At 42.3% G+C, this 27,043-nt stretch overlaps 1 protein-coding gene across 1 annotated transcript in view; it reads left to right on the plus strand.

The window, feature by feature from the left end:
* The window catches only part of DOCK1 (dedicator of cytokinesis 1), a 613,707-nt gene extending 586,924 nt beyond the window's left edge, over positions 1-26,783 (plus strand). Inside the window, exons 49-52 of the mRNA XM_077455510.1 lie at positions 8,145-8,343; positions 11,354-11,507; positions 13,277-13,422; positions 23,390-26,783. Coding sequence (XP_077311636.1) covers positions 8,145-8,343; positions 11,354-11,507; positions 13,277-13,422; positions 23,390-23,482 — 592 coding nt within the window. The 3' untranslated portion in view covers positions 23,483-26,783. The remainder of the gene's footprint in view (positions 1-8,144; positions 8,344-11,353; positions 11,508-13,276; positions 13,423-23,389) is intronic.
* Positions 26,784-27,043: the final 260 nt, after the last annotated feature.

A 27,043-nucleotide genomic window follows, 5' to 3' on the forward strand; every position in this document is an offset into this window, starting at 1 on the left:
TCCAGCTGATATACAGCATACATATGGCCAGTGACTGGCTGCCAAGTCCTTGCTGATCCTCTGCATTCTGGAATCAGCCACTTACAATAGCCCAATCATGGAATAAACAGCATACAATACTGAATCTGCTGGAGTGTTTTTAAAGGGCCTCTCTAAATATATTATGTATATGATGCACTATACTGAGGAGCTCCGGCTCCATCCTGGTGATGGCCACCCTGGGTCTTCTCTCCTTCTTTTAACCCCATAAAAATGTACATTGCTTGCTACAATCTATCTGCTAATAAGTCAGGCACTCCTACTGTAAGCCTGATTTCAACTTTCATGTGGTAGGTGCCAACTCAATATAAAGACGGATTTGGGTCATTATACTAGCAATAAATAATTGAGGGCTTTTGAAAAGAACTAGAAGTGAACAGCTAATTTTTTCTTACATTTTTCTCAGGCTCTTTGCCCTGTATTAAAAATGCAAATACTGTAGCTGCTGACTTTTACTAAGCCTGTGTTCACACTTGTGCGGTGCAGGATACTGCAGGTGATTCGGATAGGAATCACACTGCGTTCCTATTTAAATCATATGCGATTCTTTGAAGTGCGATTTTAGCCCATTCATTTTGTATGGGCTCAATTCGCACCGCACCACATTAAAAAATGCAGGCTTCTTGTTTTTTTTTTTGCCACACCAGAATCGGATGTAAACACCCATGTGATCTGATTCTTGCAATCACACTGCATTTTGTGACTTGTTTTGGGGTGTCATTATTTTAACATTGACACCTGTGGCAGATAGCATGAATAGAGTGTGAATTCAATGCAGGCGCGGAACCAGGCCTAAAAGGACACATATATGTTAACTGAGGCTGAAAGGACACTCGCCTATCCCGCTCCATGCTCATCCAAACCGCTTCTTTGATGGTCTTTGGGTCCCTGATGCCAGCATGTTTACTGTGGGCAGCCGGCTGTGATTCTTTGTGGCTTCACAGCCAGCTGCCCACTGAGCTTTCTGAATGGTCTGAGACCTATGACATATCCCAGAAGGTTGGAGGGGGGTGTATGTGGGGTCTGAACTTCCAGTGGAACAGGTGTAAAGGTAGGTGAACTTCCCCTTTTAGAGTGAAGTTCTGCTTTAAAACGCATTTGCACCTATGTACCTTGATTATGTTCACCTCTTATCTTCTACTACCCCCCACATTTTCATCACAGAGGGCAGAGACTCTTGCTGCATAATCCCCCTGTTCTATTCAGAGTAAGATTACTGTAGCAACCTGATGGTGTAATGTTATAGTGTTTACTAGTATGTGTGTCTGCATGTGAAATCGGGACCTTGAATTGTAAGCTCTTTGAGGACAGGGAACTGATGTAGAAGTACAGTATGTAAAGAGTTTTCGGAACTAAAATATGTCATGCAGTGTATATCAAGACCTGTAATAAACTATTAATAAAAAAAGAGAGGTTCTTATGGCAGGGCAGAACAGACATATTGCTTTGTGGACAGTGATGGACACAAGGATTAGACCCACCCCTGAGGGACTTTTCTGTTCTGGGTCTGCAAGTGCATGCGGGTTTGCGAGAACCTGTGTATTGTCTTGTTGAGCACCTGTGTATTGTCTTGAATATTAGTGTCAGGAAGCTAGTTGTTAGTTAATTTGGACAGGGTATAATCCTCATGCCCAGCGGGTGTGGAGATGCGACTCAAGTGTACATTTTGTAGCATTTATGTGTTCCTTGATCATCCGATCGAGGGCGAATACTGCTGTGCAAAATGTAAGCACGTTGTTTCCCTGGAAGCCCAGGTTCTGAATCTAGGGAAGCAACTGTCAGCACTGAGATGACCCTCCATACTAAAGGAGAGCCGGGAACGTACCCGGCAGGGGCCAGCACACAGGCGGGTGGAGTCTAAGGTGCGGGCACTAGAAATGAGTAGATGGGTGACAGTCAGGAAGGGTAGAGGGGAAAGTGCCAGGGAGGCTGATCCTGGGCTGGAGCATCCCAATAAGTACGTTCCATTGAGTGACATTGGTGAAACCTGTTAGGGACCAGCACTGCTGGAGCTGAGGGACTCTGCTAGCTGCTGGGGGAAGAACTCCTCCAGTGAGTGTAGGGGTGAAGCAAATGGAAAGGAAAAATTCTGGTGGCAGGGGACTCAATTCTTAGAAGGACAGAGAGGGCAATCTGTAACAAAGACCTGAAGCGCCAAACTGTATGTTGTCTACCAGGTGCTCTGTTTCAGCACATAATGGATCTGGTGGACATATTACTGGGAGGGGCTGGGGAAGACGCGGCTGTCATGACGCACGTTGGCACCAATGACAAAATCAGAGGCAGCTAAATTGAGGAAATGGACCTCCAAGGTAGTATTCTCAGGAATACTACCGGTACCTTGAGCCACACCAGAAAGGCAGAGGGAGATTAGTGAAGTGAACAAGAGGCTGAGGAGCTGGTGTCGTAAGGAGGGGTTTGGGTTCCTGGAGGACTGGGCTGGGTCACCAGTACTATAGAAGGGATGGACTGCACCTAAATGAGGAGGCTGCAAATCTGCTGGGAGTGAAGATGTTGGAGGGGTTTTTAAACTAGGCGACAGGGGGGAAGGGTCCTGAGGTAGATATAGTCAGCACGGAACATATTCCAGAGGGTAATATCGGGGGCATTAGTGGTAGCTTGACTAAAGCACATAAACGCAAGGTAAGTATAGTAGCCTAGTTGCAATCTCGGAACACCCAATAAGAGGATAGTATGCGTCCGGTCTAAACTACGTGGCATGTTCACCAATGCCAGGAGCCTGGCAGACAAGATGGGTGAACTAGAGATACTGTTGTACGAGGAGGATTTGGATTTTGTGGGAATTTCAGAGACCTGGTTCAACAGCTCTCATGATTGGCTGGCAACCATTCAAGGGTATACCCTTTATCGCAGGGATAGAGAGGGTAAAAAAAGGGGGAGTGAGGGATATGCCTATATATCAAGAATAATGTACAAGTGAATGTGAGAGATGACACCACTAAGGGAGCTAGGGAGGAGGTGGAATCCTTATGGGTAGAGCTCCAAAGGGATGAAGCTAAGGGGAAAATAATACTGGGAGTATGCTATACGCCCCCTAACCTGAGGGAGGAGGGAGAGACGGATCTCCTATCACAATTTGGATTCGCAGCAAGGATGGGAAGTGTTATCATAATGGGGGTTTTTAATTATCCAGACATAGACTGGGCGGAGGGAGCCACGCATTCATCCAAGGCTCGCCAGTTCCTAAATGTCTTGCAGGGCAATTTCATGGGTCCGATGGTAGACGCACAAACTAGAAATAAAGCGTTACAGGAACTACTGATTACCAACAATACATACCCGATGTGGAAATACGGGACAATTTAGGAAACAACGATCACAGGTCAATTGGCTTCAGTATAAATCACACTGAATTTCAAAAGAGCCAACTTCCCTAAACTATGAACCTTGCTAGAAGGCATAAATAGAGATAAAATCTTAGGAACAGAGAATACGGAGGAGACATGGGTTTGCTTTACGAGCATATTAAATAAGGGCATTAGCCAATGCATTCCTTTGGAAAATACATTTAAAAGAGTAAACAAAAGTCCTGGATGGCTTAACTCCAATGTAAAAATGCATATAAAGCAAAAGAAGAAGGCCTTCAAAAAAAAATACAAGGTTGAGGGATCATCAGCATTCAGACTTTATAAAGAATGCAACAGGAAATATAAGGGTGCAATTAGGGCGGCTAAGATGGAACACGAAAGACACAGCAGAGGAGAGCAAAAAAAAAAAATCCCAAGAAATTCTTTAAGTATGTAAACAGTAAAAAGGAGGACAGACTATATTGGCCCATAACGATTGAGGAAGAGCATCTGGTTACAAAGGATGGGGAGATGGCGAAGGTATTTAATTTATACTTCTCCTCAGTCTTCACGAGGGAATTCTGGGGGGGCGGGGCTTCAGTAACCAAAACTGCAGTGTTTAACCTCCTGACACATCAGACCATTGTTCCTCATTTTTACAGTCTGACTGGAATGGTACCAGCTGATTGGAGAAAAGCCAGTGTAGCACCAATATTTAAAAAGAGCCAAAATACATCCCTGGGAATTACAGACCAGTTAGCCTAACATCAATAGTATGCAAGCTCTGGGGGGGTGATGAGGGACTGCTATATATACAAGATTTTAGTAATGAGAACAGTATCAGCAGTGATCGGCATAGATTCATGAAGAATCATTCTTGCCAAACCAATAATCTTCTATGAAGTAGGTGAGTTGCAATCTAGATAAAGGAAGGCCCGTAGATGTGGTGTATCAGGATTTTGCAAAAGCATTTGGCACAGTTCCCCATAAACGTTTACTGTACAAAATAAGGTCCGTTGGCATGGACCATAGGGTGAGTACATGGATTGAAAGCTGGCTACAAGGGCAAGTTCAGAGGGTGGTGGTAAACGGAGTACTCGGAATGGTCGGGGTGGGTAGTGGGGTCCCCCAAGGTTCTATGCTGGGGCCAATCCTATTTAATTTGTTCATAAACTACCTGGAGGATGGGGTAAACAGTTCAATCTCTGTATTTGAAAACGACACTAAGCTAAGCAGGGCAATAACGTATCCACTGGATGTGAAAAAAGATCTGAACAAATTAATGGGGTGGGCATCTACATGGCAAATGAGGTTTAATGTATAAAAAAAAATATGCATTTGGGTGGCAAAAATATGAATGCAATCTATACACTGGGGGGAGAACCTCTGGGGGAAATCTAGGTTTTAAATTTACAAATACCAGACTCGTGACCCCCACAATAGGGATAAAACTTTTTTGCGGAAGGGAGTTCAACAAGACGCGTGGCCGCTCATTAAAATTAGAAGAAAAGAGGTTTAATTTTAAACTATGTAGAGGGTTCTTTACTGTAAGAGCAGCAAGGATGTGGAATTCCCTTCTACAGGTGATGGTCTCAGCAGGGGGCATCGATAGTTTCAAAAAACTATTAGATAAGCACCTGAACGACCACAACATACAAGGATATACAATGTAATATGACATATAATTGCACACATAAATTGGACTTATGTCTTTTTTCAACATCATCTACTATGTAACTAATATATCATTTTTTGTTGACTTTAGTTCTGCTTTGTGCCTTTTGGCTGATTTTTACATTGTTGTAATTCTCTAATTACCAAGCAAACAGAAAAATGTTGAAAAGGATTGCTCTTTCTTTGACTGCAGTGTCTTTGTAGACTCACAGATGCATATTGACATTTGAGGAGGTCAAATATTTGCCATATTTGTTTGCAGCTCTGCAAGCACAATCACAGACCAGTCCTGACCCAGCCATGATGCACTTGATTTAAGTTAAAAGGTGGATTTTTTTTTTCCCTACCCCTTTGCATATCTCAAATGTTTAGTTTGCCTCTCGGAATTCCTAATATTGGACTTTGTCTGCTTGGCAACTCTCCCAGTTCTCGTCAATTTCAGTGAACTCAGCAGAAGAGGTTTCAGAATTGACAATGGCGTCTTACCAAATGGCTTCAAAATGCTAGTGTTTTCTATGCGTACAACCCTGGCTGTATCCCTTCCATCACTTCAAATGAGCCAAAAGAGGCTCCTTTATTTTAAAATAAACGCCTTGCAGAATGCAGAGCGATTATGTAGCTGCATGATGGTAGAGTAACTGTAAATCAGCCACGGCTCCTTTGTTTTCGGTAACCGTGAAAGCTCTAAGGAGTCGTGTTCCCATTACCTTCATTAGGAAAGGTGTACAACACCACAGGCTCATTAGAGCATTTTAAATAAAGCCATGTTTAAAGTTAAAATTCCAAACATGTTCAGTTTTAGGGCCTGTTCACATCTGCATATGTCTGCATTCTAAAGCAGATTTTTGCACTGCTATCAAAAATGAGTTGTCTATGCAGGCTGTTTAAATCACCGAGTTTGTATTCCAATGCAAAATAAATACAGCCCTGGCCTAAAGTTTTGAGAATGACACAAATATTTACACAAAGTCTGCTGCTTCAGTGTTTTCAGATCTTTTTGTCAGATGTTACTATATGGTATACTGAAGTATAATTAACATTTCATAAGTTTCAAAGGCTTTTCTTGAAAATTGCATTAAGTGTAGCACCCTGATGTTTAGACAGGGTTGCTAGTACATTTAGCGGCCGGGTATATTTGCCTTGGCTAATTGATAGGGGATCAATTGATTCCATCCTAATTCTGGAATTGCTGCAATTCTCTCTCTTGTCACTAGATGGCCAGGTATCTGGTGGCATTAGATAAGACAAGGGAATTGCAAGGACAAATTAGGAATAGATGGGGTATCTCAGCCAATGAGCAGGGATTTTCTTGGGTCCTTTGGCCTGCTGGGAGAACCTATTTATTTGCGTGAGGTGAATCGAGGGTTCTGTGCCACCTGGAGGGCTGCCTGGGTGGACATGTGTTGTGCTGCTAGGCCAGAGCCTGAGGCCTACCCCAGGGACATCTTGCTGCTAGGCTGTCTGAGGGCCTATCCAAAAGCAAGAGAGTAGCATAGGGTTGGGATTGCGGCTTGCAGTCCAACCAGAAGTAACGGTTCTGACGGCCAGAGAACCTGTCGGGGTCTGAGGTATTGGGGAAGCTGTCGCCACTAAGGGACCATCCGCCTAGTTACCAGAGACCACTGTGTGTAGCTGAAGCAAGTACTGGAGCAGTATTTTATCTAACCAGGGATGGTGAAGAATTGGGAAACTTCAGCAGATGTCAAGCCAGGGACCCAACGGAGGTGACCTTTGCAGAGCAGCCTTGTGTGTCAAGCTAGGGACTGAGCAGACCAATGGGGTGACGCTTGAGAAGTGTCTTGGATGTCAAGCTAGGGACCCAGCATGGAAGCGGGGGAGGTGCTTCAGGAAGATGCTGAGCGAGAGGTTTGGAAGAGCTCAAGGGATCCAGTGGCAGTGACCTTTGTTATAGATAAGGTAGACTTTGGCAGACATGTATATCAGTGGCATGACTTTGCCATAACCGTAATACTGTTTTTAAAAAAAATACTAAAATATAGGTTCCTCAGGCTTAACGCGGTTGTAAACCACAGTGGAAGAAAATAAAAATTCCCCTGCAAGGCAATTGCATAATGTGCTAGTATGCATTGCATACTAGCACATTATGAGAGACTCACCTTAAAACAGAGCCCTCCAGCGCTCCGATGTCACAGCTGAGAGGGCTTCCATTTTCACTCTGTTTTCCCTCTGGGTACGCAGTCTCCGGCTACATGAGTGGCCGGGGGGGGGGGGGTCTATGACATCACTCCTGCACATGTCATTTATGGCACAGGCTCTGATGATCCGGCATACTGTGCCGGACTGTCAGCATGCATGCACTCTAAATATCTCCTAAACGGTGCAAGTTTTGGGGATAGTCACAGTACCTACAGGCACCGACTGACATTTGGAGAGTGTGTACAGCCGCCTGTCCAACACAAGCTGGTCTCATGACCAGCTTCTGTTGAAAAGTCTTTCTGGAAAGCCTGCATCCAACCAGCAGCCGATCAGCACTGGCAGCCATTCAGGGTTTTCTGGCAGGGGGCAGTTCCCCTGTCAAAGGCACAGTGGGGGAGATCGCCACACCATGATTTATTACAAGGAAGATTTTTGACTTTGACCCTAAATTGATTGTTGGGTCCACGTAGCATTAGAATTTTTGGAATAAAAGGAACGAATCCTTGGATTGTGTGTGTTTGTGCTGAGGATGTTGGGATGCAAACTCCATTTACACAAGGACTGATGTAATTCAGTGTTCTCTGCTAAGAGCTGCAGAGTATGTCGCCATATATAAATGGATGTAATACATAAATGAAATAAAAGCCGAGTGAAAACTCTTGTGTAATTGACATTGTAGGCTGAGCTGTAATGTTTGGTCATTACTTAGCTCGGTATCTGCAACTAAGCCAGCACGCTTGCTGTGCTGCCGTCGATAGCTTTTCCTATTGTGATGGTTAAGATAAGTGTGCATACATAAGTGTATTCGCTCGGTGTGTGAAGCCCCATAAATGTATGAAAAGATAAAGCACAGCTCACCATCTCTAAAGCAAACATGACACCATCGAGATTAACGCAGCCCAGAATCCTCCGCCCGTGTAAACTGAATCCACATCTAATTGATTCTTTCCAACATTCTGTTTGCAGTTTTGTGCTTGAACCTCTCTTGCCAAAGAAGATGCATTCTCGCTCCCAAGATAAATTGGACAGAGATGATCTTGATAAGGACAAAAAAGAGAAAAAGAAGGAGAAGAGGAACAGCAAGCATCAGGAGATATTTGATAAAGAGTTCAAAGCAACTGACATTCCACCCCAGCAGTCTGAGGCTGTTATACTTTCAGAGACCGTAAGTCACATTACAGCACCACCTTTGTTATGAAGCAGTTTCTGCGTATTGGTTAGCATTAAAACTCACCATCCACAGCCCAAATGTTGGCTGATTCCTGCTGAATCTGCCAAAATCTGAGCTGTAGCTGGACCTGTCAGCACTACCATGCTCTGCAAAAAGTCCAGTCGGAAAATTGCCAGTCGATCAGTGACTGCATCCGATAGGATACAATCGCTCTTCACGTAGCCAGTGGTGCTGCTGAATACAATAGCTGGCAATGCAGATTCTTTCTTCCACACTGTTTAGCATGGATGGATGAATGAATCCGTTGATTTATATTGTTCAGCCTGAATTAGAGAAATCTAATCAGGTATGGTTAGCTGTTATAATGCTTTTTGCGCCACTCAAAGTATAGGTGAAAGCGTATCCCTGAGCAGGTTTATTTTGATAGAGGGCTAGTTAGTGTAAAAAGGAAAGGATCACCGCTACTCCCAACCACCCCAGGTAAATAAATGATAAGGAATGGTCTCAGCCTATGTGTCTCCACCACACCACACACCCTGATGCATTTTGGCCCGCCTACTGGGGTTTCGTCATAGGGCTGTATACCTAAGCCCCGGTGGGCGAGGCGAAATTCATCGATGTGGTATGGTGGAGACACATAGGCTGAGACTGTTCCTTATCATTTATTCACCTGGGTTGGTCTGGAGTAGCGTTGATCTGTTCCTTTTTACAGGTATGGTTAGCCTGATGTTGGAACAAGGGAGTGTGTGTAATATATATATATATATATATATATATATATATATATATATATATATATATATATATTCCTTATGAATAAGGAATATCTTGAAAGACTAGAGGGTAATGGGGATGGGGGTCAAGGGATGTGTAATACAATTGTAAGCTGTGATAATGCTTTATTGATATAATCTGTATTTGGTATATGATTGTTTTTTTTGTGTTAAAAAAACGAAAAATAAAGAATATATATAAAAAAAAAAAATTATATATATATATATATCTGTCTATCCCCTGACTCAGTGTGCAAGCCTTTTTAGAAGACTTGGATTTGTCAACAGTGATATTCTGGAAAGGAATTAGGAATTTTACCCATAACAACTTGTTTAAAACAATGTTCTTTAGCAAGGAACATACATTCTGCATTAATAGTTATGCTACCAAAATGAGTGTGTGCTGTAAATTGCCTCCACAATTGTTCCCGTTTCTGCTTGTCAGAGGCTGCCATTTTGCTGAAGCTCAAAGCCCCAGCTGTAAATCATAAAGCGGAACTAAACCCTTCAATTTACCAGTTTCAAAAAACAGTTTGATTTGATTTTGCTCTCAACCAAACGGTCAAACCGTCAAATGGCTGGTGTCATAACTGATAAAATGTGCTTCCTTTGCTGTAAAGGATAGAAAGGTTTAATTCCACTATAATGCTTTCAGCAGATCGGCCTCTACAAACTCAGCAGTGCCTAAAAATGAAGAGCAGGCTGAGCATGTGCAGAGCAGGGTGAGACGGTGTATTACTGGATTTTAACCAATTGCGGATCAGCCGCCGCAGTTTTACTGCAGCAGGTTGGCTCCGCTGCACGAAATCACATTATTGTACGTGATCTTGTGAGGTTCGGATAGCAGGCGCTTGTGCCGCGATCATCTGACAGAGAAGGGAGAACAGGGAAATGCTAATGTAAACAAGCATTTTCCCGTTCTGCCTAATGACACTGATCACAGCACCCTGTGATCGGGAACGGTGATCAGTGTCGTGTCACACACAGCCCCCCCCCACAGTTAGAATCACTCCCTAGGACACACTTAACCCCTACAGCACCCCCTCCTGGTTAACTCCTTTACTGCCAGTCACATTTACACAGTAATCAGTGCATTTTTAATCGCACTGATTTCTATATAAATGTGAATGGTCCCAAAATAGTGCCAAAAGTGTCCGATGTGTCTGCCATAATGTCGCAGTCACAATAAAAATTGCTGATCGCTGCCATTACTAGTAAAAAAAAAAAGAAGATTAATAAAAATGCCATAAATCTATTCCCTATTTTGTAGACGCTATAACTTTTGTGCAAACCAATCAATAAACGCTTATTGCAAATTTTCTTTTTTTTAACAAAAAATATGAAGAAGAATATGTATCGGCCTAAACTGATGTATAATTTATATATATATATATATATATATATATATATATATATATATATATATATATATATATATATATATATATATATATATATATATATATATATATATATATATATATATATATATATATATATATATTTTTTTTTTTTTTTTTTTTTGGGGGGGGGGGGGGTGTTTATTATAGCAAAAAAGTGGGGTTTTTTTTCAAAATTGTCGCTCTTTTTTTTGTTTATAGCGCAAAAAATAAAAACCGCAGAGGTTATCAAATACCACCATAAGAAAGCTCTATTTGTGGGGAAAAAAGGACGTCAATTTTGTTTGGGAACCATGTCGCACAACCTCGCAATTGTCCGTTAAAGGGACGCAGTGCCGAATCGCAAAACGTGCACTGGTCTTTGGCCAGCCAGATGGTCCGGGGCTGAAGTGATTAAGCAGTATAGAAACTTATTTTTAATGTTTTACATAGCTATACCTTCTAAAGGGGCCAGCCTGAAGTGATCTAGCAGTACTTAATTTTCTGAATAAAGTTATTACTAAATACCCAAATCAGCTGGTGAAGTCCAAACTGACTGTCTTTTTTGCATAACACAATAGGCAGAGCACAGACAGGGAGACATGGCCAGGATTGCAACACTGCCAAAGCATTAACTGACAGGATAGTGGTGTAAGCCTACAGTGTTTGTAAAGGCAGTGCTTAAAATGACAAGAAAGCCAGTCACAAGGGAAATAACCAGGGGTGATCGGTGGGGAGGAGATAGGTGGTCAGATGATGTAAGAAGAGCACACATCTGGGTATTGCCATTTTCATCTTTTATTGTAATTAGGCCATTCCAAATGTGTTGATTCCTTTGTTTTTCTGTTCTAGATAAGCCCACTAAGACCTCAGAGACCAAGGAGTCAAGTCCTGAATACTGTTACTGGTGACAGGCGCTTCTCTGTATCCCCAAGTCAGCCTTCAGCGCAACAGACACAAGCACCTGTCGCCCCCAGATCCAGGCTCACATTTAGTTCATCAGTAGGTGAGTCATTACATCCCACCCCATCTCTCATGTCTTCTGTATCACCAAACACTGCCTTTTGCTCTGTTAGGTTTTTATTTTCTGTTTTCGGTTATCTATTATATTTGTTTATATTACTATTATGATGGATCATTTGGCCGAGAGCAAAGCAATGTATCCTTAGTGGCTAGGCCACTCCAGGACCTTAATATGCTGCTTCTTGGGCCACTCCTTTTGTTGCCTTGACTGTGTGTTTTGGCTCATTGTCATCCTGGAATACCCATCCATCACCCATTTTCAATGCCCTGGCTGAGGGAAGTAGTTTGTCACCCAAGATTTGATTGGTACATGGCCCCGTCTATTGTCCCTTAGATGCGGTGAAGTTGTCCTGTCACCTTAGCAGAAAACACCTCCAAAGCATAATGTTTCCACCTCCATTTTAGACGGTAGGGATGGTGTTCTTGGGGTCATAGGCAGCAATCCTCCTCCTCTGAACACAGCGAGTTGAGTTGATGCCAAAGGGCTCAATTGTTGGTCTCCTCTGACCACAACACTTTTACCCAGTTCTCCTCTGAATCATTCAGATGTTCATTCGCAAACTTCAGATGGACCTGTACATGTGCTTCTTGAGCAGGGGAACCTTGTGGGCACTGTAGGAATTCAGTCCTTTGTGGCGTAGTGTATTACCAATTGTTTTCTTGGTAACTATGGTCCCAGCTGCCTTGAGATCATTGACCAGATTCTCCCGTGAAATTCTGGGCTGATTCCTCACAGTTCTTATGATCATTGAAACTCCACGATTTGAGATCTTGCCTGGATCCCCAAACCGAGGGAGATTGACTGTTATTTTGTTTTTCTTCCATTTGAGAATAATCACACCAACTGTTGTCATCCTCTCACCAAGCTGCTTGGTGATGGTCTTTGTAGCCCATTCCAGCCTTGTGTAGGTCTATAATCTTTACACTGACATCCTTGAACAGCTCTTTAGTCTTGGCCATGGTGGAGAGATTGGAATCTGATTAATTGCTTCTGTGGACAGGTGTCTTTTATGCAGGTAACAAACTGAGATTAGGAGTACTCCCTTTGAGAGTGCTCCTAATCTCCGCTTGTTACCTGTATAGAACACACCTGGGAGCCAGAAATCTTGCTGATTGATAGGGGATCAAATACTTATTTCGCTCATTAAAATGCAAATCAATTTATAACTTTTTTGAAATACGTTTTTCTGGAAATTTTTGTTCTGTTTCTTTAAAATAAAATAAACCTACCATTAAAAGTATAGGCTGTTCATTTCTTTGTCAGTGGGCAAACATACAAAATCAGCACAGGATCAAATACATTTTTTTTCCCTCACTGTGGTGCAGTGATGCATACAAATGAAGTTACCGCATTTCTGGTGCATGGCCGGAGTCCTGTCTTATGACAGTTTGTGCTGGAACGCATGCTACTTTCATATGTGCTTACAAAGCACAGCATTGCGTTGGACATTTTTGACATTTAATAATAATAGATTTCACCCAGGGAGTTTATATGATCAAAACGGGAATGGCAAAGCGTAGTCCTTTTCACCAGTAGTTGTGGTGAGCTTGCATCAAATGTAATATCAGGATGGAACTTAACATTTGGAGGAGATGCCAATTGTTTGGGTATTCCATGGAAAACGTCTGGGCCAACCAAAACAGGTATAGATCTCTGTGAAGAATGGTAATACAAATTTTATGTAAGAAAGAGCAGTGACTGTTTGTTTTGTGTGTCATACCATTATCCATGTACCCAATTGCTTTCTCTAGGCATGGAACAAAATGGCGTCTCTGCTTCTGAATCAATGGATATCCCTCCTCCACTACCAGTTAAAGGAAATACAGGAGATTATGGCAATGTCACAGATTACCAGGAGTTCATCCAGCCTGCTACAATACCACCTGCACCCCAGAGGGTACGTTTATATCATACAGCCAGCCTCACACATGTAGTTAGGCTCCACTATTATGAATTTGGTTCTATGTGCTTGGTGTGAGCTAAAAACGATGTGAACTACATTTTCTGAAATAATAACGGAAAGGTAAAGTGTTGGGGTACACAATACCTCACACCCAATCGGTTTATAGCACAGGGCCGTGAGTGCAATGAAAGATGGATGCTGATTAGTCACTACTGATTACTGTATTTTTGCATATTGTTTTATACAGAATACCCCTAGGCTAGGTTTACACATGCCCAGTGCGAATTTCCCCTCAGTTTTCACTGCAAATTTCTACAGCAGCTGTTCACGGTTCATCTGCTAATTAGATGCAGTTCAGATGCAAATTTTACTTTAATCTTAGCTGTTTAACGAGTGGGCCAGAAATCCGGCCGCCGCATCCTTATCAACAGATGACTGCTCAGCTGTCAGCGAAGTTCACCTTAGCTATTTAAGACCTGTTAGATGGTGGCAGCAGAGATTTTTTTTGTTAAAGGGGGCTTCCACATTCCGATAAGCCCCCTGCCTGCAGACCCCTACCCCCCATGTTGAGGGCATGTGGCTTGGTATGGATCAGGAGGGGGCACTCCTTCGCCCCCCTCTTGCCTGCATGGTCAGATAAGAGTCTGGTATGGATTGGGGAGGGGGGGACCCCACATGTTTTTTATGGATTGGATTTGTGTTCAGAACTGATCAGATGTGTGATTTAGATGCATTCCCATAGAGGCCAATGAGCCTGGAATTTGCATCAGAAAATGCACAGGACAATTTTCAAATTAACAACATATTTTCACTGCATATATGTGAACTGGCTCCATAGAAAAGGCTGCCGGCTCGCATGGTGTCATGTGAATCGGATGCAGTTCAAAATGCATCCAATTCGCATATACTGTATGTGAACAGAGCCTAAAGCTACATTTGCACAGGTGTTTAGCCACACCGTGAATCTCAGCAGCAAGAATTTACTGAATCCTGCAGCTGGGATTCAGCAGCTATGTGTGGATAGCTGCAGGTGCCGAGCATATACAGTGCAAGGACAGGCTGTCGGCGGCCACAGTCCTTCGTGACAGCCAGTAGCGATCGTGACTGGACGCTTACAAAACGGAAGTACATCTCTGGCTGTGTGAAGATAGCTTTGTCTGTTGGCAGCCTGTCATTGTCTCGTATGGGCTCAGTGCACACAGCTGTCAATCCCAACTGCAGGAATCCGTAGATTCTTGTAACTGGTATTCAGTGTGACTAAACGTTCGTGTGAATGTGATTTTATACCATGAAAAGGGAAAATCTGCTTTCATTCAATTTTTCGCTGTAGATGTGTGTTGTTACATTGCGATGTAAAATGCAGCCTATAGTGCATACCGCAGTACACTGATGTACAATATAGGCTCTTTGCATTTCCCTATGCTGCAAAAAAATCATAGAGGAGACATTTTCTGGTGCACTGACAACCCACTGTTTTTATGAATGGGCCTTTAGAGAATATAAGTATTAGGCCTATTTACCTTTTCCAAAACCGTTTATACAGAGAGCAGTGCAGACACTGCCATCCCAGTCTGATGTGGCTCCGAAGAAATCGGGCTGTGCGCAGCACTTCAGAAAAGTCATAACGCCATAATGTGGCCACCAGCAGTTTTCAAATGCCAGCAGCTCAGTGCAAGACTGCTGTCCCATCATTGGCAACTTTCCCCCTGTAAAGAAAAACCAGCAACATTTACAGAATTTTGAGCTGACTTTGACTATGAGCCTGACAAATATATACTACTAGCTCAATGCAGAGTCTTGGTTAGTTGTTGCAGTGAATGTTCCCGGATTACATAATAATTCTATGAACATTTATAGACCCGTCAGTGAAACTGTGATATCACAAGGCCTCACATCTGCTGACTTGGAGTTGCACATTTGTATTCAATCCTTCCCATGCTGTGAAATATCTCACATCAATGTTCTGTTAGACAAGGTGGTGTTGGGTAGATATATAAAAGGATTCTTAGGTCTTATATTTAAATGAAAAATGATAGGCAAGCAGCTAAATACTGTTTAACTGCTTTAGTTCCAGCCTGTATACCCCTTCATTACAAGTTCAATTTTCTGTGCTGTGATAGTTTAAAAATGACTCTGTGATATTAAAGCCTTGTGTTTTTTTTGTTTTTAAATAAACCTGTTATACTTACCTGCTCTGTGAAGTGGTTTTGCATACAGCAGCCCCGATCCTCCTCTTCTCAGGTCGCACGGCGGCACTCCTGCCAGGTGTCCATTCACACGCACAGCCACAGCATGGCCCGCCCCTCCATCTCACTGGCTGTGATGGACAGCAGTGGGAGCCAATGAGGAGATGGAGGGGCGGGCCAAGCTGCGGCCCTGTGTGTGAATGACCTCATTGGCTGTGATTTACAGCAGTGGGAGCCAATCAGATAATCCCCAGAGAGGCAAGGCCCTTGGGGACATCACTAGATCAAGAGGGGGCTCGGGTAAGTATTAGGGGGGCTGCTGCTGCACACAGGTTTTCTTACCTTCATGCATAGAATGCATGAAGGTAAAAAAAAAAAACCTTGTGCCTTTACAACCACTTTAACCACTTCCCGACCGGCGCACGCCGATGTACGTCGGCAGAATGGCATGGGCAGGGAAATTTGCGTACAGGTACTTCCATTTGAAATTGCTACCCTGCCATCTCATGCGTGCCACCGGCGGCGTGCGCGTGTGCTGGTCGGGACCCCCGTGAGTCGGGTCTCGAGTCCCACGGACTCTATTGCCACAGGGATACCCGCGATTGTCTCAGGGGGAGGCTGAACGGAGAGATGCTGATGTAAACAGCATCTCCCCGTTCTGCCTAACAACATGTGACACTGATCTCTGCTCCCTGTGATTGGAGCAAAGATCAGTGTTCACTAACACACAGCCCAGCCCCCCACAGTTAGTAACACGCCCCTAGGACACACTTCACCCCTACACTACCACCCCCTAGTTAACCTCTTCACTGCCAGTGTCATTTGCACAGCAATCAGTGCATATGTATAAATGACAATGGTCCTAAAAATGTCCGATGTGTCCGCCAGTCACAATAAAAATCGCTGATCGCCGCCATTACTAGTAAAAAAAAAAAAAAATTATTAATAAAAATGCCATAAAACTATCCCTATTTTGTAAACGCTATAAATTTTGCACGAACCAATCAATCGATTATTGCGATTTTTTTTTTTTTAACAAAAATATGCAGAAGAATACATATCGGCCTAAACTGAGGAAACAAAAAAAATTATATATTTTTGGGGAATGTTTATTATAGCAAAAAGTAAAAAATAATGCGTTTTTTTAAATTGTCGCTCTTTTTTTGTTTATAGCGCAAAAAATAAAAACCGCAGGGGTGATCAAATACCACCAAATGAAATCTCTATTTGTGTGAAAAAAAAGGACGTCAATTTGGTTTGGGAGCCACGTCGTACGACCGCGCAATTGTCAGTTAAAGCGACGCAGTGCCGAATCGCAAAAAGTGGTCTGGTCTTAAGCCAGCAAAATGGTCCCGTCTGAAAGTGGTTAAGCTGGTCATACATGAATTGAAATGTAGCTGTTACAGAAGGAATTTCAATCTATGTGTGGCCACTGTAGTTGAACAGAAGTCGATTTACCGATCTCGCTTGATCTGCGTTGTAGGCTATGACCGGCAGCACTAATTTGCGTGTTCTGATGGCAGAGGGAGTCTCCCCACTGTTAGAATAAAATGACACAGTGGGGAGGATTCCCACCCATTTGGGGATCTGCTCAGTTTCTTTTCCATTCAGCCCCCCGAGGAAAAAAAAAAAACATACCCATGTATTATGGCCAGCTTTAGTTTTTATTGGGGAAAAAAAGGCTGGCAGCCATAGCCAACATGTTTGGTAGCAGCTATTTGAAGTAAAATAGTGCAGAATGACTGTAAATGGATGAATCCCTGCATACCATACTGTAAAATTGCAGCTCGGCCGCCAATTTTTATTGCTCCCACTGGTCGCCTGTCCAAAAGAGGCTTTAGAGTGCCACTCTCTGCCTCACCAGAGCTAGTCAGCTCTACACATTGAATTGGTGTGTTGGAATCCAGGACATTGATAATAGAAGACCCAGCACCTCGCATACAATGGATCATACAATAGCAGGCTTCTCTATTCTCTGTGTGAGCTGCATTCAATTCATTGTATTTAGGAATTTGCATCATCTCATTTTACTACCATATCTTGCTCAGTAATTGGCTTGCAGCTCCATGTTTGTTATCTCACCTTGTGTGATAATTCCATATCGTGCAGCATTTTCAGGGCATCTGCATTGAGAGTGCTGCACACAGGCCTCGTATATGTCCATTTTATTCGATGCAAGCGGCAGACTACTAGAGGGAGGAGGACAGGCCAGATTGTTGCTGTGCTGCAGATGTGCCTTTTACATAAGGTTCCCATCTCCCCCGAGGTGTGTGCGAGTCAGTGAATCCGCTCAGAACAGGCTCTAATGTGAACTGGCAGACTCGCCATATCTGAAAAGGGAAAGGGGCTCCTGGAAGAAACAGACACCAAATCTCTATCTACTGGGAGGGCACTGCAAAGGCTTTGTCACAACTTTCCCAACTTCCTCCAAAGTCAGTGGATGTAAAATGACATGTCTTTACTTATTGACCAATCTGCCGCATCCTATCTTCAAGGCTCACTATGTCCCCATCACAATAGGAAGGACCGTGAATATGTAAAGGGCTACCTTGTTTTTTATAGAGGACCTGTCATTAACCAGATCTATTTGCATTTCTGCATTGTGCACATTCATTTAGCAATTATTTTATTACTTCTGAAACACAGCGTGTATTTTGACCACCTGACCTCCAGAACGTTTACCCCCCTTCATGACTAGGCCACTTTTTGCGATACAGCACTGAGTTACTTTAACTGACAAATTGTGCGGTCATGCAATGCTGTACCCAAATACACTTTGAAATTATTTTCCCCCACATATATAGCTTTCTTTTCGGGGTATTTGATCACCACTGCATTTATTTTAATATAATATATATATACACACACAAACAAAAAAATTCTGAAACAAAAAACTATTTTACTTTCCGCTATAAAACATTTACAATTAAAAAAAAAAAATCTAATTTCTTCATCAATTTAGGCAAATAATTATTCTGCTACCTTTTCTTTTAGAAAGGGAAAAAAAGCGTATATTGATTGGTTTATGTGAACGTTATAGCGTCTACAAACTATGGGATATATTCCATTTTTTATTCTAGTAATGGCAGTGATCAGGTATTTATAGCGGGACTGGGATATTGCGATGGACAATTGGACACTAACTGACACTTTGTGGGAACCAGTGACACTAATACAGCAATCAGTGCTAAAGCCATGTCACTGTACTAATGAAGCTGGTTGGGAAGGGGTTAAAAATCCAGGGCGATCAAAGGGTTAACAGTGTGCCTAGCCAGTGTTTGTGTTTACTATATACATTCTGCTTTTACTAGGGGAAGAGATTGATTTTAGATTTTGCTTTTCAGGAGCCCAGAATCCACCCCCCCCCCTCCCCCCCCCCCTCCCCGCTAGAACAAAACTTCTGCCTTGTTTATATAGGCATAGCTCTATTCTGAGTGTCTGCCCGATGATTGGCAGGTGCCAGCGGACATCGGCACCCGCAGATCGGCTTCTGCTGTGAACAATCACAGCAGAAAAGGCCCACTGGTGTGCGTACCCTCCTAGGCGAAAGTGCAGCATCATGTGTATCCCGCTGTTCTGTCTGTAGGAAGTCTTGCAGTAAACCGTGCCAACAATTCACCAGTCTTCTCAAGTGCAGAAAAAATGTTTTTGCTGCCATTGTCAACATCCCTTCTGATGAAGACTAGTTTTCTGGCTGTCATACTGATCCCTGTATCCTTACTAATATCTAAATCACTGTTGCAGAACAAGTATGGAAATCAGGAGTATTGACTTCACTTACCACCTGCTTGTTTATAGATGCTGAAAGCTTTGCAGCAAGAGAGCCAGGAAACTAGAATCTTTAGTAGGTCAGCAATGACGGGATACCAGGTTATTTTAGTACGGTCTAACTTGTTGCATGTGATCTATTTAATGTTTTTTTTTTTTTTTTGCCCATAACTATGATGAGCATGGTCCTATGTTTTCGGTTGGATCTTCAGGTTGCTTTTACAGAATGCAGCAGAAGTAACGAGACTAAAAACAGGAATACCCCACTAGTAACTAACAAGTCCACAATGGGACCAGAGCCTGTATGTAAAACGGAAATGTACTTAAAGTGAAGTTATACCTTTTTCCACTTCTCAATGCATGTACTGCATTGCAATAGTCATGTAGAGGCATAACTGTAGTTGGGGGCTGTAGTGAGGGGATCAAAGGCTTTAGTGGGGGGGGGGGGGGGGGGGGGGGGGGGGGGGGGTCAGGGAGTGAAGTTTATAGTACAGGAATCCACTTAAATTAAGACAACAATGCTGGCCAGGCTCGTGGGCAACTTTGGGTCAGCGGGCAGCCAGCAACTCTGGGCTGGCAGGAACTTTGCCTCTTCACTGGCGACAACTCTGCCTCTTCCAGGCCATACTGTGGCTGCATGGCGCGAGTGTACGAAAAGTGAGTGTACTTAAAGCAGGGTATGCCTGTAAAGTAGCCTCAGAGACATATAGATGCCTCAGGCCACTCCTGTCTAGATAGCTGAAACATCCGTTTTGGATGTATTGACCCTTGTAAATTGAGTCTGCAAGGTAGGCATTGAGCACTTACTAAAGTTCCTTGCCTGGTACCTCATCTTGAGGGCTGTAGAGAGAGAACCTCAACACGCCTGGAAATGTTGGAGGTGGTTGCAGATCTGATGACTGAAAAATGACACAACATATTCCTAGCAGATTAGGTGCTCAGTGCCTACTGATCGGTGGGGTTTGAGTATTGTGGTGACAGGGTCTCTTTAATAACTGTGTGTTTTTAGATGGAGGACTTACAAAGCAAAGTTATAGGATTTCTTTGAATAGCATGGTCAGGACAGACCAGCTCCCATTAAGACATGTCTATAGGGGATCCTCCACAAATGCTTCTCTCACATTAACAGATGTGATTGAAACATGTGGATGAAAGACGCTATCGGCTTATCGTGTCTTTCTTCATGTTTTATTCATTGGCGGTCTGGATGTGAACCACTGTACCAGTAAAGGTCTTTTTACTGCACTTATTGATTTCTCTCAAGAGTTAACACCAGGGAGTATTTTCTTTCTGTAAAGAACTGCCTAATAATAATATAAATTGCTAGATCTTTACTAGTACAAGCTGAACTCAGGCTATACAGTTCTACTAGTAACCATTCTGGCTCATATTTTAATAACAGTAGAGGGCATACATTCTTCACACCACACATCCGCTATGTCTCCAGAGGTGGTACCAGAACCATAAGGACCTATTCATACAGATGGTCTTTCAGTCTGTTTTTGACCCGTGACTAGATGGAACAAATACAGACTGCAATCTATGCCTATGTGCAGCCCACATGCAAGCCAATAAGCATCTGTTTACATCCGGGTCATTTCAGGTTCATCAGACCAAATGCATGAAGTTTGTGCTCAGGTGTACTTATGTAGACCTCACCATCTGGTCATCCATAGGGATATTACATGGGTCAGTTTTCCTCCATCACAAGATGGGAGACAAAAAGGGACAAGACATGGTTCTCACATATGTGTCATCCAATTCTATTCTGATCATCAATCAGAGGATCAGTCAATGGACCAACTTCTAATACAGAATGGAGGCGTCCATGAGTAAAGTGCCTCAGGCTTTGGTGGTACAAATGCACAAAGTAATCAGACTTTGTCAGCTCAGAGAAAGATAACCTCATTGGTTGCAAAAATGTAAAGCAGCACATAGACGGTCCACATCTGTGCATTGGGGATGCTCTGAAACGCATGTGCTTTGGGGTGTCATTCACAATAAATAGCACTGCAACGTAGATAGTGTGCATTACCCAACAACACAGGAGAAGGATCTAACTATTTCCCATCCAATCTAAAACAAAGGCTTTTAAAGGCGTTCCAAGCTCATTAATATGTATTAATATTACAAAAACCTTATTATGTTATAATTTGTAATTCAAAGTACTATGGGCTGACATATGTGCTTATTATAGACGTGTGCTGTGCTTCTGCTTACAAAAACTGAGAATTATTTTTGGCTGTTTGTGTGGCTGGGATGATGTTTTTGTAGTGAGTAATTGTAATGAAACTCTGATGGTCATACAATAATGGGAAAGTGATACTGCAAGATTTTCCTTCACTCTGTATGGAGGAAATCCTCCTTGGACGGTTGTCACGGGAGCAAGGGCCCTCCTTAGGTGTCTATTGCTGTCTGTCTCCCCACTAGAGAAATTCGCCTTCTTTCTATTATACTGATCACCATTTTTACTTGGGAATGAAAGTGTGAGTAAATCCAAAATATTGAGCTGCCATCAGAACTGTGTTTCTAATCCCTCTCCACTTTATTCAAGCCTAGAAACAAATGTTTTGCTTTGGGTATAATTTAATAGAGGTTTTGGATGTCTAAACAAGGGAAGCTTTTTAAATGTAAATACTATGTATCTGCATTCATTGTATTTAAAGCAATCTTATGAGGAGATACTACTAATGGTTTGGGGCAAGGGTATCTCAGAGGTTAAATATCACATAATATACTATGTAAAATGGGTACCCAAGGGTGCTTCTAATGCCGCGTACACACGGGCGGATTGTATGGCGTACTTACTCCGTCGAAACACATTTCAGCGGACAATCCGCTCGTGTGTGGGCTTCAGCTGACTTTTTCAGCGTGCAGTCCGGAGTACTAAGTATTTCGGTTTTTTCGAAATTCTGTCCGTCGTACATTGGTTTCAGCGGACAATACGGTCGTCAGTAGGCTAGTTCGACGGACTAAGAATGGCGCATGCCCAGAAAGGATTTACACGGCGGAAGGGTGCTTTGCTGTGTCTTGGACTTCCTATTTCTAGTCCCGTCGTACGTGCTGTACACGTCATCGCGCAAGCTTTCGACGGACTGTTTGTGTATCCGTGTGTGGTCAAGTCCGTTCAGTGGAAAGTACGACGGACTGTCCGTCTGATTGTATGACGGACTAAGTACGCCATACAATCCGCTCGTGTGTACGAGTGTAACAAGTTAAAAAAAAATAAAAAATGCACTCACATTTAGTAGGGTGAAAGAAGGCATATCTTAAAATCCAGGGAAGTCATCTCAGGGACTCAGGTTGAATAGCAGAAATCCAGGGAAGTGTAGAGAGAAGCCCCCTGCAGCATATAGAGCTATAACACCACCAGAGCCAGTTAGACAGCATAGGAATATTCCAAGATGACATCAGGTTCCAGGGGTGCGGCTACACATTTCAAGGTGATAATGCCTCTTTCTCAAGCATGAAAAAGAGGCATTACTGCCTTAAAAAGTTTAGCTTTGCCCCTGGCATCTAACTTCACTGCATAATATTCCCATGCAGTCCAAATGGTTCTGGTGTTGTAGCTGTATATGCTGCAGATGGCTTCTCTCTAAACTTCCCTGGATTGTTGCAGTTCGGCCTGGGTTCCTGGCCGATGACTACTTTTTATCTTAAGATGTGCCTTCTTTCACCCTACTAAATGTGAGTGCATTTTTTTTTTTTTTTTACTTAAACAACTAACTTGGTACACTTTTAAGCGCCCTCTAGTGTCCATTTTACTCTGTTACAGATAACCTTCAATCTGCTGCGAAGCTGCTCTGGAGCCAAGCAAGCAATCATCATATGGACTTATGAACTGTGTTTAGCTCTTACCACTTTAAGGCTATTGGCGGTCTTCGCACCATAAACTGATTTTTACTAATAACATACTATATGTGCTCACTAAAAATATTTGTTTTTTTCTGTTCACATCTTTCAGACTTTATTTTAATAATAAAATAATATACATCTATATATTTCAGCACTTACCACCTCCACTGCCCAGCAAAACACCACCGCCACCCCCTCCAAAGACGAAAAGGCATCCTTCCACGGATTCTGGCATGATGCAATAAAGCACCCACCTTGTTCCAGATGTACCGCGGTGACTTCAACTCATTTGGGACGCAGTGTTTTCATTTCTCCTTTGTGCAATCATCTTAGATACAAGAAGAGTCACTTAATATTAACAAAATGTACTATTATAAAAAAAAAAAAAAAAAAAAAAAAAAAAAAAAGACTGTCAGCTACTGAAGCTGTGGATACTAATTTATGTAGTATAATACTAAGGGAGCAATTTACAAAGACGGCAAATCCAAATCGAGAAAATGACGGTGGCATTGCAAAAATCTGTCACTTCCTGTTTCATGATCGTGTACAGAAGTTTGTATATATGACTTTTTTTTATTTTAGGCTCTTTTAATTTTTTTTTAAATGATGGTTTTACTGTAATAGATCCTAATATCTACTTACACTTCTATGCATTTCCAGTCAGTGGCTCCTGCTGAAGGTATATATAGGTAGTTCAGCGGAGCTGTACCTGTGCCAACTGATAAAAAAAAATTATTACTTTATGTCTTTCGTTGTCATGTGACTATTATGGCGCCATTTGCTGTATGTGTATTCTTTGCAATTCCGTTTTATAACCTCCTTGTAGATTTTGTTATATACATAACTGACTAAAACTATGAAAAGGCATTTAAAAAAAAAAAAAAAAGAATAAAAAGGAAACATTTAAATCACTGGAGTGAAGCTGATTTATATTGAGTACTTTAACACAAGCTTAAAGACAGAACTCCTGTGTAATTGAGCAGGGAAAGAAGCAGGCATGCCCTTAGAAGAAATCACGACTTCCGTCACAGGCTTATTACACAGATTGAGGCAGATTATGTTAAGGTCATCTTTACACCTGTCCCCTCTGGTGTGTTGCATTAATGTATATCATGTTGCACGTTACACTGTGAAAGCAGAAGCAGCGGGCTGATGAGACCATCTCTCTGCTCTCTCCTTCTATCAGCAGGTTTCCTGTAAGCAGGGCCACAAAAAGTGCCCCTCCCCCTCCAACCCATGCAGAAAAGGGACTTGAAATATATTCTTGTGCACTGACAGCAATCCCACATCACAACTACCAGCAATTAAAAGTTCAACGCCAGAGGGATGGGGGGGGGGGGGGGGGGGACTATTTATTTTTGGGATCAGAGGGAGTAATCGTCGCTGCAGCCACTCCTGACAATGGATTGATATTGAAGAAGAGGCTGGAACATAATTTAATTGTTGGAAACCAATGCATAGAGGATTAATCTGCCTGCTGCTTACAATGAAGGAAAAGTCCCTTCTCTGTCCCTGGCCCCCTACTGCTGAACTAATGGGTCCCGGGAACTTTTATGTAATCGCTGGGAGTTACTGAGCATGAACCCAAAAGGTATTTAGAGTCCCCTCTCAGCACATGGGCCTCCTGCTGAGTTGATGGGGTCCTAGTCCAGTACAGGAGGGCCGAATCTACCCCCTCCCAATCAAGTGGCTCTGCCTGTAAGCATATGAGCACTGCAGAACAGCTGGTTAGCTTCTTGTGCTGCTTCCAACCTGAGGACAGTACCAAGTACCTGCTTGCATTTTGAAAATAGAAATACATTAAGGCTGGATTCATACTATTGTACTTTTAAGTATGCTTCTTGTCTGTGACCTTACCTGTTTAAATTAAAGTTGTTGTAAAGCCAGAATTTATTTTTTTTCATCTTAATGCATTCTATGTGCAGCAGCCACTCCAGCACCCCCTAATACTTAGCCAAGCCCCATCTTACTCCAGCAATGTCCACGAGTTTCTTGGCCGCCCGGGACTCTCCTCCTGATTGGCTGAGACACAGCAGCGGTGCCATTGGCCCTTGCTGCTGTCAATCTAAGTCAGTTAGCTAATCAGGAGAGAGAGGGGGTGGGGCCGAATTTGGGCTCTGTGGCTGAATGGACACACAGGGCTGTGACTTGGCTCGGGTGACCCCCATAGCAAGCTGCTTGCTGTGGGGGCACTTGACAGGAGGGAGGGACCCAAGAAGAGAGAGATCGGGGCTGCTCTGTGCAAAACCATTTGACAGAGCAGGTAAGTATAACTTTTTTTCTCTCTCTAAAAATAATAAATAAGATACTTTACAATCGCTTTAATGTAAACTTATCAAAACGTGTCACCACTAACTGGCATACCTCAATGTTATGACAAAGAGCTCCATTCATTTCTATCTGTCAAGAGCTCAGCTTTAATACAAAAATATAAGCATGTTAGAAAAATTTAGAAGTTGGATAGTTAATCTGGTTGCAAAAAGACACGTCTGTCTTTAAAAAAAAAAAAAAAAAAAAAAAAAGGCACAAAAGTCCATCCAGTTCAACCAAAAAAAAAAAAAAAAACACTGCACGCAAATCACAATAAAAAACAAACAAAAAAAAAACCAACAAATTGTCCCCTTAAATATTTCTTTACTGTAAATGGTGCAATCATAACTCACACTATGCCCACACCACAAAACATACTATACTTCCCTCTAATGACTTCTCTTCTCAAGCCCTATGGAAATGCTTAATGAGTTCCATGAAAATAATTAGTGGGAATGCTTGTTTATTACAGTGTACATTTCATATACAGGATTCCTTCAATGGACAATCATTCTTCGCCCTAGTAAATTATTCAATACAATCCAGTAAATAGAGGACAGAACACAAGAGAGGAATGAGCAGGAGTGCCGACAATGAATATTAAAGGCTTAGTTAGTTCATCCTTAACTGAGATCTGAGTCTCTGGGTCTGACTCTGCACACCTTCACTTTTCTTATTTTTCACTATGGATATTATAACAGTGAGAATGCACAAAGGTGGTTGGGGCAGAAAGGTAGCCATTAGGATAGGGAGAGTTCAGTATTATAACCAAGACATAAGAAACGGAAGGCTTCAAATCTGTTTTTTTACAAGTACATAACTGGATTCATGGTAAAACTGTAATGGTTTTTGAAAGATTTTTTTAAGTTGATACATTTTTAAAGTTTTTATGTATCTAATTGTATTTTACAAATAAACATGCCATACCCGACAAATCAATGGCTTTTCCGAAGAAATAGTACAGAAGAAGCTATGGTTTGCCTTACTACAAGATGCAGTCGGATAAGGAATACGTGCTTCTCTTGGGTGTATAAATTTCACCTTTTAGCTATTGAGCTCTGTATACATCATGCTTTTCATAGCAGGTGAAAAGTGGACAATAGAGAACAAATGTAAAGGGTCTAAAACTTCATCTGTTAGCCATATTGAATATTAATAGGTTTCATTTACGTAACTGAAAAAAATGTTAATCTACTATTTCAGTCCTGACTAAAATAAAGAGCCACTGTACATTCACTTCCACTGTGTTTTCTGCCTAGAGTTCAGGTCTAAAGAAATGAACTAAATTTTAAAATAAATTTATAGCAGGTACAGTTTATCTTAGAACATATTTTAGGTCTCTGACAAAAAAAAATGTTACCCATCTGCCAAAAAAAATAAACTTTAAGAGAAACATGGCAGCTGATTTCTTGTAAAAATGCTAGTTGCCTGGATGTCTTGCTTTGACACTCTAAACCAGTATTTCTCAACTCCAGTCCTCAAGGCACCCCAACAGG

Source organism: Lithobates pipiens, unplaced genomic scaffold (assembly GCF_037356315.1).
Source record: "Lithobates pipiens isolate NorthernLeopardFrog02 unplaced genomic scaffold, aLitPip1_a1.2 Scaffold_25, whole genome shotgun sequence".
Taxonomy (NCBI): Eukaryota; Metazoa; Chordata; class Amphibia; order Anura; family Ranidae; genus Lithobates; species Lithobates pipiens.